Raw genomic sequence first — 16411 nt, forward strand, 5'->3', positions numbered from 1 at the left:
AATTAAATAGTGAATCCCACCTAGAATCCACATTTTATACTGTATGCTTTACACTAGTTATTATACTTTACACTAGTTACTATAATGTACACTAGTTACTACACTGTACACTAGTTACTAACCTGTACACTAGTTACTACACTGTAAACTAGTTACTATACTTTACACAAGTTACTATACTTTACACTTGTTACCATACTGTATACTAGTTACCATACTGTACACTAGTTACTATACTTTACACTAGTTATTATACTTTACACTAGTTACTATACTGTACACTAGTTACTACACTGTACACTAGTTACTAAACTGTACACTAGTTACTACACTGTACACTTGTTACTAACCTGTACACTAGTTACTATACTTTACACTAGTTACTACACTGTACACTAGTTACTAACCTGTACACTAGTTACTACACTGTACACTAGTTACTAACCTGTACACTAGTTACTACACTGTACACTAGTTACTACACTGTACACTAGTTACTAACCTGTACACTAGTTACTACACTGTACACTAGTTACTACACTGTACACTAGTTACTATACTTTACACTAGTTACTACACTGTACACTAGTTACTAACCTGTACACTAGTTACTAACCTGTACACTAGTTACTATACTTTACACTAGTTACTACACTGTACACTAGTTACTACACTGTACACTAGTTACTATACTTTACACTAGTTACTAACCTGTACACTAGTTACTACACTGTACACTAGTTACTAACCTGTACACTAGTTACTACACTGTACACTAGTTACTAACCTGTACACTAGTTACTATACTTTACACTAGTTACTACACTGTACACTAGTTACTACACTTTACACTTGTTGCCATACTGTACACTAGTTACTATACTGTATATTTATAGTTACTATACTGTATACTTAGTTATTATACCAGGCCACGTACAATATATCCTGTATACTGGTTACTGTAATATAAAATGATTGATGTTAATAACCTGTTATAGCCTCTCTATAGTAATCTGAGGCTGTGTCGGTCCTACTAAATCCGATATACACCGTCTCTCTGTTCCAGGACTCGCTCCACCTAATGTCATCACACGAGGTGTCTGATAGCAGCACGTTAAGTACTTCCTCGTTATTACAGTGTATAATAACTCTGACACCTAGACTGCGTCTCAGGGTAATCCTCCATGTCTTGATAGTAGTGGAGGGCAGAGTAACTGGGAAATCAGTCCTGGAACGGCTGCAGTATTAGAGCCAGTACTGGGGGGGGAGATGAGAAGAAGATATTGACTCCTGATGAGATACTTGAGGTATCCCTGAACCACACCTTCACTGTATCCCAACTATAGTATAGCCGACTATCAGTCCTTATCTCCAGTGCAGTAGATTCAAGTGGGAAGGGTATTCGCTCATCACGTGTTACTGCTGTCCACCCTGCAGTTGTGAGTTTGTGAATTATATTCACTAATGGGTTATTTGTTGTTAATTATTGATCTTTCTGATGGGAATATTTATTTCAGTCTACTATTTTAAATTTTACTTCTAACGATATTCTTACCCAATAAATTCCGTTAAATAGCAGCTAATAGTTAAAATAAGATGCTGAAGGTATTTCAGAAGTTCAACACAAAACTAAACAAACATTTCAATTTTATGCCATTATTATTACAGACAAAATCATTGCTCTTTTTTGTGCACAAAAGGGATATGCAACGTGCGGCAAATCGACTATTATTCTTTTACTCTTATACAGATACAGATAATACTGCGATGTTAATTGTCCTTTTGTCTAAAATGCCTTATTTCAATTGGGTCAATTTTAAGGCCAACTACTAAATAAATGTATATGGACACGTTCATTGAAGTTTGAGGATATTGGTACTTTGGTAAATTTAAAAATAGCGTTTTCGACGATAGTGGCTTAATTTTAGCATCTATTAATCTAGCATGTTCAGAGGTTCTGAACATTGGCCACGTGACCCATACTCCCATATGCACTGATCAGAAATAAAATATATTTTTGTTAGGCACTACCTATATTGGTTCAAATGTCACATTTTTGTGAAATTGATAAAAATGATTAGATTAAGTACCATCGAGGCTCGAGCATGGTTTTAATTTCCTGGCGATTAATTAAAGTTCATTTAATAAATATTTTCACCATTGCAGTGACCATACTTGCGAGAGAGTAAAAATGGGATTTGACCTAATAACTCAACAACCTGAAGTCTGAAAACTAATCTAAAATCATGCTCTACCCCACTCAATGTGATGATTCTGCCCATTTTAATGCCCAAAATGAGCGCTTATATTATTAGCTCCAATCAGAAGCTGAGATATTTTGAAATAAGTGTGATAGTTGTTACTCGCGAGACTACTTATAGTATAGTAAAATCGGATTTTTGGCGATTTCTCAAAAACTAGGTAAGTCTCTTAGGCCTTAGCACTAATACTCTAATATAAACATGCATCTTAGTCATATTTTGGTTGATCGCTGAGGCGTAAATGTGACCTAGTCTAGTTATGACGAATCGTTATAAAGTTTGATAGTTGGTGACGATGCAGCGAGATTATCTCTACTATAATTCAAAGAATTCCCTTTGTATGTATGTACGACCGCCAACGTGCAAATCAGACGAGAAATAGGAAGTTACATAGTAACCATGGTAACGAGCGTTATTAAGATGTTACACGCACGTGCACGTGCAATGATTGCTTTAACGTCATTTTGATTTGTATCACGTGGTGACCCCCACTGTCGCTTCACTATAGTATACTGTAGAGTTTCGACGATACAGGGGGAGCCGCGCACTCGTGCGCGGCGGGTCATACAACGTATGACAAATTTTGATCGGTTTGTTGATATTACGCTGTGTTTAGTACGAGCAACATTTTAATTGGCTGTATCTTCGGTTGTGTAGGATATTTTTTGACGCGATTTAAAAGTTTAAACTTACTAACAAAGTAACAAAAATACTATTAGCTTCCTCCCTGTGACCACGGGTTTTTTAGTCTATATTATAATTCAGAGAATTCTCTTTGTACACTGTACGACCGCCCACGTGCAAATTAGACGAGAAATAGGTAGTTGCATAGTAACCATAGTAACGGTGTTAAAAGTGCACTTGCACGTGCAAGGATTTGAGAGGGGCATTTTGATCAGTTTTTTTGTTATTACGTGGTGTTCAGTGCGAGCTATATTTTAATTGGCTGTATCTTCGGTTGTGATGGATATTTGTTGATGCTATAAAAACTGACTACCAAAGAATACTATTAGCTTCCTTCCTGTGACCACGGGCTTTCTAGTCATTATTATAAAGTTATAATTCAAAGAATTATTCTGTATGTCTGTTACTGTACGACCCGACGACCGCCCACGTGCAAATCAGACGAGAAATAAGAATTTGCAAAGTAACCATGGTAACGAGGGTTGTTACACGCTCGTACACGTGCAATGATTGTTGTTACGACATTTTTATAGGTTTTGTAGTAATTACGTTGTGTCAGTGCGAGCTACATCTTGATCCCCTTTTCATCGGCTGAATCTTCGGTTGTGACGGACATCTTTTGATGCGATAAAAACTGACAACCAAAGAACACTAGCTTCTTCCCTGTGACTACAGGCTTTCTAGCATCATTATAAAGCATGGCAACGCGCGTTTTTAAGCTGTTCTTGCCCGCGCACGTGCAATCTCTTGATCTCTTGATGTTGCTAAGCAACGACGCAGGTAACATTTGATGAAATTACGCCATTATTCTTACGTTTATTTTACCTTACTTTTAAAGACTGCTATATCTCCTTCTAAGACTGCTATATCTCCTATTCCTATCCTTTTTTACAACCTTGCTAAATCTAAATCTCTTCTATCTTTCTATGTCCCCGTTGCCGGGGGATTTCGTCAAGTTTAAACTTTTAAAATATAGTATAGACTAGAAAGCCCGTGGTAACAGGAATGAAGCTAGTAGTATTCTTTGTATTGAAAGAAATTTTTAATCGCATCAAAAAATATCCATCCCAACCAAAGATACAGCTGATTTAAATGTTATTGTTATACACTTAAAATGTTATTGTTATACACTTTAAAAGTTATTATATAATTGTTATATACTTTTAACTTCGACTCTCGACGTAGGGCGGCTTCAACGTCCGAACAGAAATATATTTTTTCCAAATCTGTCTATCCAGCATGAGTTTGTTAATCTCTTTGCTGTCGTCAAGCCCCGTGTCCTTCCGAAGGATGTCAATATAGTGTGGTCTTCCCCTTCACCGATGTCCTTGAAGGGGTTCCAATAAGAGAAGTTGATGACTCAGACGTTATTCTAAACTTTTAAACACAACGTAATTACCACAAAACCGATCAAAATACCGTTCAAACAATCTTTGCAAGTGCACGTGTGTATTACAAAGTTACAACACCCTTATCATGGTTACTATGCAACACCGTTGCTATGCAACCTTTGGTTTTTATCTAACTTCTTATTTCTCATATAATTTGCACGAGGACAGTAGTACAGACATACAGAATAATTCTTTGAATTATAATATTGATGATTAGATCAATCTAACTATCTAACAATAATAATAAACATTAGTGGTAGAGCACGGATCGAGCGGTTATAAGGCAAGATTTTTTCAACTTTGTCACACTCAGAAAGTCAGAATATGGTAACCCTTTTCTACTCAAAACCCTTTACTCATTATTTCTTTATTTGATGGTTTTTCTACCGATCATAGCCCTAAAATATGTTGTTTTGAAAAGTTAGCTAATACAGACACTTGGTTATTAGGAAATGAGGTACATTTTGTCACATTATATAATTATAATTATGGAATTGAAATTTTCGGTGAATTGCCGAAATCATTTTTATCTGATTTCGGTTTGAAAGGCGGGAAAACTCTTTATAAGTACGATACAGTTGATTTAAGTTAAGGGCAGTTAATGCGAACATTGTCACAAAAATGATATGATATCGTTCATAGGGTAAATTTCGAATCAATGATCACCACACCTCGATTACTCGATTAGAATTACTCTTCCAGAAATTATTGGTGGGCTATTATTTAGCAAATTGGAACTCAAACTTAACAATATTGAGGTTAATTTTGCTAAGTTACCGAAATGTGACAAAATTCGCTTTTCCTGCTCCAACAGTAAAAATTCGGTGTGACAAAAATTGGCATGGGTTTCTATATTTCCTGTGTAAGCAAAACTATGATAAGGACAGTTTGATGTAAGAGAAAATGTATCTAACTTTTAAAATAACTTGTGTGACAAACTTTACATTTCTTGCCCCTATTTAGAAGAATCATATCTTGATTATAATTTATTGTTACCTTATCATCTTACCTATGTCAATAAACTAGTTATTTTACCAACAAGGAGCAAAAAGAGTTATAATTTGTTTTGTGACGAAATTTACATATTTTTACCATGTTGAGATACTATAATTGCGCTAATGATAACATATTACTCAATTACTGCCGCATAATAATTGATGTGACCGGTGCGTGGTTGCAATAGTGTTGATTGATCCACAGTACGTAATATAGGGTGTAATTAAAGCTGATATACCAATATTTTCTCAATTTCACACATGTTGAGATATCATACAAATATATGTGACAAGGTTTACCTATTTTTGCCTCAAGTGTTTTTATTTGCTTATGATAATGATTAATGAGATATTCTAACAATTCCCAACACATTCAGGTCATAAATAATACTAGACTATTCGGCATTCCTTGTAAGGGTGTCATAAACATCCCTCGTATAAATTTCTTAAATGTGTGACGGAATTTACCTGGAGGTATTTTTTAACAAAAAAATAAGATTATAGTCATATGGAACTGGAAGTCTGTCACGTTTTTATAGTTTGACAATCTTTGCATCTCACAGCCGGCCAAATTTAAGCGATATCTTATCATCTGCTAAAGATATCGTTATGCATTATGTAAAAAAGTTTACCTTAAGACGATTATCCTAACCATCATGTTTCCTGATTTATATAGTTTCCTAGTGTGACAAATTTTTAGGGCCACTAATATTTACCGATAACCTCAAACTTCAATGAACTTGTCTACAGGGTGTACCACATAAAGTGTGGCTTTTTTCCACTTCAATAGTTTTTGAAGCGCTGACCTTTGAACAGCGATAACTTCGGCTAGAAACAAAATATTTTGATATGACTAAAAGCAACTGATAGAAATTACTCTTTTCTATCAGAAACAACTAAAATGTTGATTCCGAAAATGTTTTTCTCGAGAACCCTTTACCCTTAATTACAGCAAGCTTAAGTTCCTGAGGTAGCACCATAACAAAATAACAATTTGTGAGAAATCAAAAATTGATACGGACTTGAAACTTGGTATGCAATATGCATAAACTCGACACATATTGACACAATGTGATGAAGAGTTTTTAGGAAATGCTCCTTCATAATATTTTGTTTCATTTCTCAAAAAAATCACACTTTTTGTGGTACACCCTGTATATAACAAAATGAATATAGTTATATAACAAAATGTTACCATCGTTTGGAGATTCCTGTGCAGTGCTGTTCCCGACCATGACCAACCCGAGAACGAATAAGATCATCTGAATCATCCTGCTATCATTATTATTATTATTTTGAAAGAGAGGCTGGGCCTGGATGGCCCACGATAGGATAGTATGGGGATTGGGGATGCTCTGCCTGCCACTGGGGTAACGCTGGGGGAGGAGGGTTGCCGGAGAAATTAAAGTGTAAAATGAGAATAGTGTTATGAGGGGAGATGAGTCATAAATGAACGCTTAATTGTCAGCTGGGTGTGGAAAAGAAAGTTGAGCTAAGACAACGTGTGAGTAGTCTCTATGTCACACCGGTCTGGTCCAGCTCCTCTGGCACAATTAAGTGTTTGGTGCGGTTTGCAAAATTGACAATAGTGGAGATGTGTATGTGTTGGTTGTCAAATATGTCATTGACGAAGAGGTAATAGTCCTGGAAATATTGCCCTCTTATTTGGGCAATCGCCGGGCACTGCCCAAGAAAGTGTGAGAGTCTCCTCTTCGTCGCCGAACATAGGACAAGCACTGGTGCTTGTTTTTTTAAGCCGCAGTGTCCCGTGATAAGGTGCACTGCAGTTCTGTAATTTTGTTTTTTTTTTGCTGAGTGTAGTGTTAAGATTTTTGATGATGTTGACGTGTCTGTGGCCGATTGTCATTTTGGTGTGTCTGGGACCATCAGTTAACCAGGTTTCCTGATTCAGTCTGGTGCAAGGACAAAAGAAAATCGCGATTATTCAGACCAAAAATCGCGGCGCCGCGACAAGCCAAACTAAGAATAATCGCGGCAAATTTGCGGCGAAAGATAATGTATTTGCAGAGCTAAATTAGATGTCCTAATCACACTGAAGTAGCAAAAAAACGAATCACTCATCGGACTACTGGGATATACTAATCTTACGGCTGGATATTTAAAATGCAGAGGAGTAATATCATTGTATTGTGCGACTCAAATTAAAAGTATTATACCCAGACTTCTACAGGCTAGAAATCTTGGAACAGTAAACAAAATATTGATTTGATTCACCAAAATAAACTCGCTGTTCCACTTTGACACGGTACTACTCTAACGTAAATTTGGTTCATAATCCAGCATCATGATGAGGAGATACAGTTACTATCTCAATTCTCATAGTCACGTGATAGTAGCTGGCAGAGTCACGGGGTCGGGAGAGGCTTATTATTGAGATAAAAGTCAGATTATATACGACTATCCTATGTAATCTGATAACAATATTTTGTTGAGTAGACTGAGAAAACCCTGATTTAAGAGTGGTGAGGCTAGCGAAGAGAGTGATTTAAACAGAATCGCAAAAATACCCCGAATAATGCGATATTTTTAAAAACCAAGGGAGGGAGGGAAAAATTTTCCGGTAATAGAACTATCAGTGAGTTTGTGGAAAATTAAAATCAGATCATAGATAGAATAACACAATCATTTATAATCATAACTCAATTAAGGACAAAAGAAAATCGTGATTATTATTTCCAAAAAATTGAGTGATCAACTTTATGTCTATTGGTCAAATGAATGTCTAGTAGTAATGGTCATGTTTATTGATTATGTCTAGGGGTCAAGATTTAGGGAAGTTCTTGGCTAACAAGTGACAAGGTTACGTCAGCACCTTAGATGAGAACTTGAAGGGAATGCTTGCCATGGCACCGGACATCATTCTAAGTGCTAATACTTGAACACGTTTGAACTTTCTCGCATTAGAGTCTGTTTGGGTTGCCCTGATCCATATAATACTGCAGCAGTAGGATAGGATAGGTCTGATGACAGCGGTGTACATCCATTTGCATGTATTGGGGCCATCCCCCATGTGGGGCCGACAGCTCTTCTACATTCTTACATTGGTGGTGTTGATGATATGTTCGTTGAAGTTAAGTTTGCTGTCCAAGGTCACTCCTAGAAATATAGACTTGGACAGGACTATAATAGTGTTGCCAACTGTTATAGCTTTATAGGTCTTAGAGTCCACTTTCTGTTCCAGGTAAACATGACTATCTTAGTTTTAAGGGCGCTGATAGATAGCTCTTTGGTTTGGCACCATTTCTCTATCATGTTAATAATTTTGCATGTTCTGTTCCAGATGATATCTAAATCCCTTCTGCTAGAGACACCTGCAGATCATCCGCAAAACCTTGCAGGTAGCCCGGTATGTTTTGTTATCTATAGCGTATTTGGCTAGAGGGGTAGTTTCGTGGGATGGAGCGGGTCCATTAATATCCATGTTCGAAGCAGCCAGAATTACTTCTGTAAAACTAAGTTTTAATAGCTACTTGATCCGGAGTTGTAAATTTCGATAGTTCCCAACATTTTACAGCTAGGTTTTTGTGTACTATTATGGCAGCTGGGGGCCTGATATCTCCGGCTTTGTAGTAATACTCGGTTAGTTTTTTGCTTATTTGTGGAATAAGGTTTTTGTTATTGGTATATGGTAAAGGGTTCGGACGCGAGAAACAATAGGATTTTTCCTGCCATGAGTGTTCACAAGCACTGTTTTTCCAAACGTTAAACTTGCGCTTAAGATTGATTTGAGTAACAGAGTAATATTCTAAGTGATTCTTACCTGTTTTTGGTGTTTTTGCGGTAGTTTTCCGGCGCTGTGCACCCCTCTGTGTATTTTTTGTTGGTTGTTAGGTTCGGTATTGTTGATATTTGGGAGAGTGGTGTGGATTGGATTAGTATTGGTGTTGGGGACGTGGCGTTCAGCATCTGCAGTTACTCTCACCGGTCGGGTACTAGGACCTTTTGGATCGGGCACTGTGTCGGGGGGCTGGTCGAAGTTGAATAGCAGCAACCAGCGTCTCACAACGAGAATAGATGGCCTACAGCATCTAAACTACTGGCAGAGACTCAAGGCCTTACATTTGATGTCGTTGCAACGGAGGAGAGGACGATATACCATCATCCACATGTGGAAAGTGCTGCACGGCAAGTGCCCAAATGATATTGATGTCAATATCCAGATCTCCGCAACACTCCGACATGGCCAAAAGGCAGTTATTCCCACTCTGAATAAATCTAGCAGTCAGCGCAACCAAACGCTCTACGACAATTCGTTTGCAGTAATTGGACCTCGATTGTGGAACTTAATCCCACCAAACATGCATACTATCGAAGATCCCCTACACTTTAAAGAAATGCTTACAACGTTTGTGAAATCATTCCCGGATGAGCCTCTAGTGACAGGATACAGCTGTCGAAATGGAAACTCGTTACTGGACTGGAGTGGAATAAAAAGCAGTGATCTCGATGTCCGGGACCCGGGTGGTCAGCAACTCTAATAATATAATAATATAATGACCCGATAGTCTATGAAGCACACTAAAGTAACCAAAGTAAGTCTCCAGGAGAAAGTCGTGACTTTCTAAGAACGTCTCACCCTCGGGTGAGACATCCACCCAGATTCACTGCCTCTGCCTACTCTGCGTTGAAGGGCCCCCACCTTCAGGTAGCTGCACATTTAGCACAACCACTGTCTCGCACAACCACCACGGCTCGCTGCGACACATGTCTGATGTCGCAGCGAGCCGCTTGGTAAACTACGCGCTGCATTCCCGTACATGAGTCCTCGCACCAGTGTGAGTGGATCTAGCCTTTTAGCGCTAGGACCCACGCTCGATAGCTGATTCGGCAAGCAGAAAGTGTAGTGGTTCCAGACTTCCCAACCAGCCTCTAAGAGACTGCTGATTATCGCCGCTCATGCCAAGGCCCGCCGCCCGATCCGCCACCTCTAACCACCAGGTATCGGGAGTAGTGATGTTATTGTCGTGGTGTTTGGGACGAGAAAGAGTCGGCGAGAGATGCAATCACTCTCGTCACTCCCCTCGATCCTTTCTTGACAAGAGTCAGCGTGATCACAGGATCACCCTTCCTGTATATCTCTTCCGCATTCCGGAGTGGGGAGCAACTCGCCCTCCTCAATGCCCTGATTGGTTGGAGATTGCTTATAGGACAGCAACCGAAACGCTATAACGCGAATTTCTTCGGTTCTAAGGAACGTCACTATCAGTATTCACCCAAAATGATCAGATCGTCATCCACCAACATGCTTGTTACTGCCTAATGAGGCTAATTGTTGCTCGCTAGCGAATAGCTCCCGATGAGATTACTGATTGGGTGATCACTGATTAAGTGCCGAGATCACGTATCTGCAATATTTTTAAGTTTAAAGGGTAATAACTCGACTTGAAATTACGGGGAAGCACTTCAATTTAATTATCAAACCAAATGTGTCTAGAAACTTTGAAATTCAATTCCTAGCTGAAAGCGTTCGATCACTTTATGGTGACAATAGTGAAAAAAAGGAATTAGCGTGCCACACCCAGGATGATAATTAATCACTTTACACTCGACTGTCAGTGTCACTTACAACTGGGCCGCGCTCAGCCTGTCATTCCGCCGAATTTCTATTTTATATGTTTATGAACATAATAGCCTGAGGTCCCCAGGTAAGATCGACTGTCACGTGACTTTTTCAACCCGTTCTCTAGCTGGTCCTGAACGACTATTCGAAACCCAAACCCTCTTATCTGATACCAACCCTAACCCTAACCCAATCCTTAACAAAAGCATATGCTGAAACCCTAACCCTAACGAGAAATTAGATTAACTTCCTTATACGGTCATATCACGTGATCGAGACAATTTTTCGCCTATATCTCGTCAGGGGAGCATTTTTGATTTTAACCGGAACTCTATGTCATGGGAGGTGATTCGGAATCAGCGTCCGAAAATACATCGATTTAAGTTGGTTTCAACTGTCGGGGGGCCCTTTTAGAACAATCTCGAAGATCGACTGTAAAGTGATTTAGAACGCTCGCCACACCCACTCACCACTGTGATTAATTAAATTTGACGAAATTTTCAGGAAATCTAATTGCGCTAAATCTTTATTCGGGCTGAGTGAATTACGACCTCCATCGCCCTGTAAAATGTGCGAATGCTCATTGGATGTTAAAACGCACGAGACTCGCATTCACGTGATCATTCTGAACCAATTACAGCCGCGCAAAAGATCACGTGCACGCCAACTACCAATAAAAAAGCAGTGACGTATGCGTTGCTCTAACCAGAGTCCTTTCGCTTGCAGTATGCAGTAGCGCGCGACCGCCGAAGGCGCGTCACGCAGTACGCGTAAACACAGATGTGAAACGTATGCGCTACAAAAGCCGCGCGATGAGTTTGGAGTTAGATTGTAAAATATGATTATTTGATTGTAAAATCGCATAAACGCGCCTATTTGCGCATTTTAGAGGGTTCAATTACGCCAGGCTATGTTTATGAACATAATAGCCTTGGAGGACTTCGCCGCTTCGACGCGCCGCGCGAACTAGCATTCTTGCTTCGATCGTCGACGATCGTTGCTCTGCTTAATTCGCAGAGCAACGATCTCGACGGATTGACATCGTCAATCAAATAATAGCCTGGCCGCGGCACTGGGGTCCTCAGGTAAGCTACTGATCTAACCAAAACCAGCTTGCAGTGACACGCGCCTTACCCGTTGTTCATGTTTTACTTTGATAATTACTTACTTAGACAAGCGCGCCCTCAGCGGCGTGAAAACACGTACATGGTAAATGTTTAATATGTAATAAATATTAAAATTCAAATTTGTATTCCACAAAATCTGTATTCCTTATTTAACTTAATGTTAATGATAAACTTGCAGAATTACATAGCATATAGGTTATAATATAGCAATTTGCTAATTGGTTGCCTTAATTTGCTTCACGTTGTGGGCCCGCCGCGCACGAGTAAATGAAATGACGATGAGCATCACGACGTGAGCAGTGAGACAAGCCTCAATCCCAGAAATGTGAAGATATTCACTGTTTCTCAATTTCTTCTTCCAAGTCGAATATCATAATATTTTTACTACTTTATTTTATTATGTCCTTCACAGCTGTTTTTCTACAGGATGATTGATTAACAATCGACTTTCTAACATCAAGAAAACAACAAATTTTCAAGAAAACAACAAATTTTTATTTAAATCAATTATAGCAACAATTTGAAAAACTTTAAAGCTCTTCTATTACCATGAAATATACTACGGGTATGGTGACTTGGGCTATTGAGTTGTTAAGTAGATTAAGATTAGTAAACCTGCACTTGCATTGTATATTTTATAAAAACTAGAAATTAGGCTTCACTGTAAAATGGAGAAGCAGGCTGATCTACTTGGAGAGAGCAGACCATAAAGTTTACGCACCCACCAGGGCTACCTACCTACCCCAGTTGTTCTTTTTGGTTTATTAGCTTGTATTGTTATATTTATGGACCCCAAGTCACCACACTAAGAAGGAGTATGTAAAAAATAATAATAATAAGTTAAGTTAATATCATCATATTATCTGTTTAAAACAGTAAAAGTTAAGTTGAGGATTGACTTTCCTAGTTAATTTAAAGGTTCAAACGTTTGGGAATATAATAATGTTGGTATTTGTATCTGCTGCAGCAATAATATCGATATTTCATTTGTCTAGAAAATTTTCGCCACTTCAATAGATATTGGGTCGGCAATTTGGTGAGTGAGTGATGAACTGGTTTGGTCTGTGACTGAATGAGGGGCGATGTGAAAGTTGTGGTAATATATATAAGTCCAGGTGTTATTATTGTTGATGGATTGAAATCCCAGGATGATACTTTTACAGCGTAATTTAACCAAAGATACAGAAGTAGTGAGGATTTCCCCATTCTCATTTAGAATCCGTTTATGTATTCTATTCCACAATTTGGAGGCTATATAAAGAAAAGTGTTGGTTTTTCTTGGGATGATTATGACATTGCTTGTATCACGTTTTAATGAGTCTTACATCGTATGGAGTGCGAAATTTCATAATTCGAAATATCTCAGATATACAGTGGTATTTGTACAAGTTTTGAACAGTAAGCAATTTTAGTCGATTACTGTATGATTTCAGTTCTTCCTTCAATGTAGTCAGAATACCAAATTTTTAATTATCTATTTGTTTCCTTTTTCTAATATAGTGGCTCAAGTTCTCAGCTAGTTCTCTAATTTGCAATTGCATGTTTCACTTCCGATAACAACGAATCTACTTTTAAACATCAATGTAATCTAGTTTAGCGAACAATTGACAACGTTGAACATAAACGATTGGGGCAGTGGCCGTAACGTTGCCTGTTAGCGCCCTCAAAATGCTGATGCACTGATATTGGGCACCTTAGTTTGAGTATTTAGAGACTTCCGTTTCAGGCTTGTTAAACTTATTTGTACAGGGTGGACCAAAAGTCAGTACCCACACGTTGGGTCTTGTACCTCCGCCGTGTTTTATATTTGAGAGTTGTTGCTTTGCAAATGGCATACTGTACCTATTTGTTCGAGGATTCCATCGCCAAAATTTGAAAATTCGAATATTTTAGACCATGCCCATTCAAAATTAAAACACCTATATTGTTCTCTCTGAACATGTTGGCCTAATTTTTTCAGAGACAGTAGATTATTACATTTTGCATCTGATCTGAAAAAGATGTGAAACGGATAAGAAATAACGAATTTATCAATCATTTTGTGTATCTCGTTAGCAAAATTGATTAGGTGATTATGTGACACCGTGACACGACACCTTAATTGGGCAGCCTTAACAATTCCCATAATGTTTTACAGGGCAGTAAACAGGTCACCTTATCACGTGATTAGGTAAGCCAATCACCTGATCACATGTAATGAACAAACTCGTTATGCTTCGTATCTCGGCCATCTGAGAACTTAAATTTTTTCAGGACTTATGTAATTTGAATGGCCAAACACAATTCAATAAAATTTAGCTCTATCTGACTACCCAAATTATCAAATAAATGCGAAAATGAACCTTTATTCGAAAAAAAATTAACACAAATATTTTTTGGGATGACAAATTCCTCGAACCGGTGGTGGTACTAGTCATACCAGAAAGAATTATTTCAATTGGGCACTCAGTGACTAATCTATAAAGGCCAACGTATGGGTACTGACTTTTGGCCCACCCTGTAGTTGAATTAGATAAGGAGATGATGCCGGAAAGTAGCCTTTGCAATTTCATTTGGTTCATTTATATGACTTAACAATTTGGTATTGCCTATATCAAATAATTAAAGTTCACAATTATCATTTCTACTTCAGTTAAAATGATCCTGCATTTTCGTTTATTTACTAACTTTTCAGGTATGATAAATGAGAACGAACAAACCTCTTGATCACTGTCTTATGTTTGGAGTACTTTAGGACCATCTTAGTTTAAAATTATGGCAGATTCATTGAGTCCCACATCACCTGAGTACATTAATGTTAACTGTGACTCAAAACCAGACACTTCAAAATTCAATAAAGATCTATCATTCAACAAAGATGATGTTAATCAAAATAAGGGCTTTCCTTCAAAATGCTCCTCATCAGATAAATTCAAGAATTCGCCTCTGCTCCCTGACAAGAAACATCTTCTGAGTCCTAGATCTTCCCCACAACCTAGAAGAGTATCCCCCTCACAACCAGAACAAAAAGTTATCAACTCACCGCCACCTGTTGTCGAACAATTCATATCCCCATCACCTGTTAAGGAAGAAAAGATTATCAATTCTCCACGAAGTGCTAGGAGTAGTGTTAGTAACAGCCAGGAATTTAGAATTGTCAATCCCACAAGTCGATCAGCTTCTGTTTCATCACAAGTTGAATCTCCTCTCCATTCTTCACAAGATTTCCTTGTAAAGAGGGATAGATCACAAAGTGATAATGATAGTTTAGGGGATGCAGAGATTCTAGAATTGCTGTCTGATGATGCTACTGAAGGACCTCCTGTGGACAAGACTGTCAAGAGTGGTAACCTTGATGATGTTTTTGGTGACTCTGCCAACTCTACTTCAGAAGCAGTTAACATTTCCAGTGAAACGATACACTTGAATACTGAGAATGATGAAAATTCTGCATATCAGAATACAGATGAGATTGGGATGAATAATGGAAATGATTTGTATCACAATGAAAATGAGCTTTGGATGAATAATTCAAACGACATGATGTTAATTAATGATGATCTTCTCGACGAGACAATTGCCGAACTGCAGCTGATCGAAGCTGAGGGGCTTGCAGATGTTTCATATGACAAAGATATTCATGGTCCTATCGAGATCATTCAGAACAGGTCTTCCGCTCAGTTTGACACTGAGGAGGCTTTGTCTGGATTACTGGAGATAGCTGAAATGGCAGATGACTTTGGGTTAGTAAAATTGAAATTTATCTTATAATTTTTGACATGAAAGTGTTAATCTCTGATCACGTGATGGTGTCAGTGGTATCCAATGTTTGATATTTGGTGTTACTTTATTGATTAAATTGGTGTCTTTGGATTTAGTAGTTATTTAGTTATTTATTCTACTCAGACCACATTATACAATTTATAGCCGGTACAGTTGATCTATAAACTGATATAGATGTACTCATTGAAGTCTATAATATGTTTTTTGACAGGTTGACAGATGACAGTGTTGATGACATGTCACAGGTTATGTCTGTCTGGATTGAAGAGAGCATTGACAACTTAAAGGTTATTGTACGAATTTTTAAGATATGAACATTGTGATGTTACACAGTTCTAATACAGCATGCCCTAAAATTCAACAGTTTATATTATGACTTGTTTATCGTATATCAAGCCGTAAATCCTTCAAGTAAGTCAACTAGAATGATAATTTAACTGGTTTCAGGATATGCTCAAGAGAACTATTCAGAGACCGACCTCGAAACGAAAGTAAGTGTACCACCATGATTCCGTAAGAATCTAGCTAATTCCGGATTTATTTTGGGCTTGCTGTTCACTTTTTGTCTTTAGAATTATATAGGGTGGTGTGGCATGAGTGTTGATGTAAG

The 16411-nt window shown here is 38.0% G+C and overlaps 1 protein-coding gene across 2 annotated transcripts in view; it reads left to right on the plus strand.

Annotated features, from left to right (window-relative positions):
• Positions 1-14707: 14707 nt before the first annotated feature.
• LOC134817770 (uncharacterized) overlaps positions 14708-16411 on the plus strand; it is a 32469-nt gene continuing 30765 nt past the window's right edge. For both annotated transcript variants that reach the window (XM_063827091.1, XM_063827092.1), the window contains exons 1-3: positions 14708-15761; positions 16013-16088; positions 16249-16292. In XM_063827091.1, coding sequence (XP_063683161.1) covers positions 14794-15761; positions 16013-16088; positions 16249-16292 — 1088 coding nt within the window. In that variant the 5' untranslated portion in view covers positions 14708-14793. The remainder of the gene's footprint in view (positions 15762-16012; positions 16089-16248; positions 16293-16411) is intronic.

The sequence above is a fragment of the Bolinopsis microptera genome, chromosome 7 (assembly GCF_026151205.1).
Source record: "Bolinopsis microptera isolate Bmic1 chromosome 7, MBARI_Bmic_1.0, whole genome shotgun sequence".
NCBI classification, from domain to species: domain Eukaryota; kingdom Metazoa; phylum Ctenophora; class Tentaculata; order Lobata; family Bolinopsidae; genus Bolinopsis; species Bolinopsis microptera.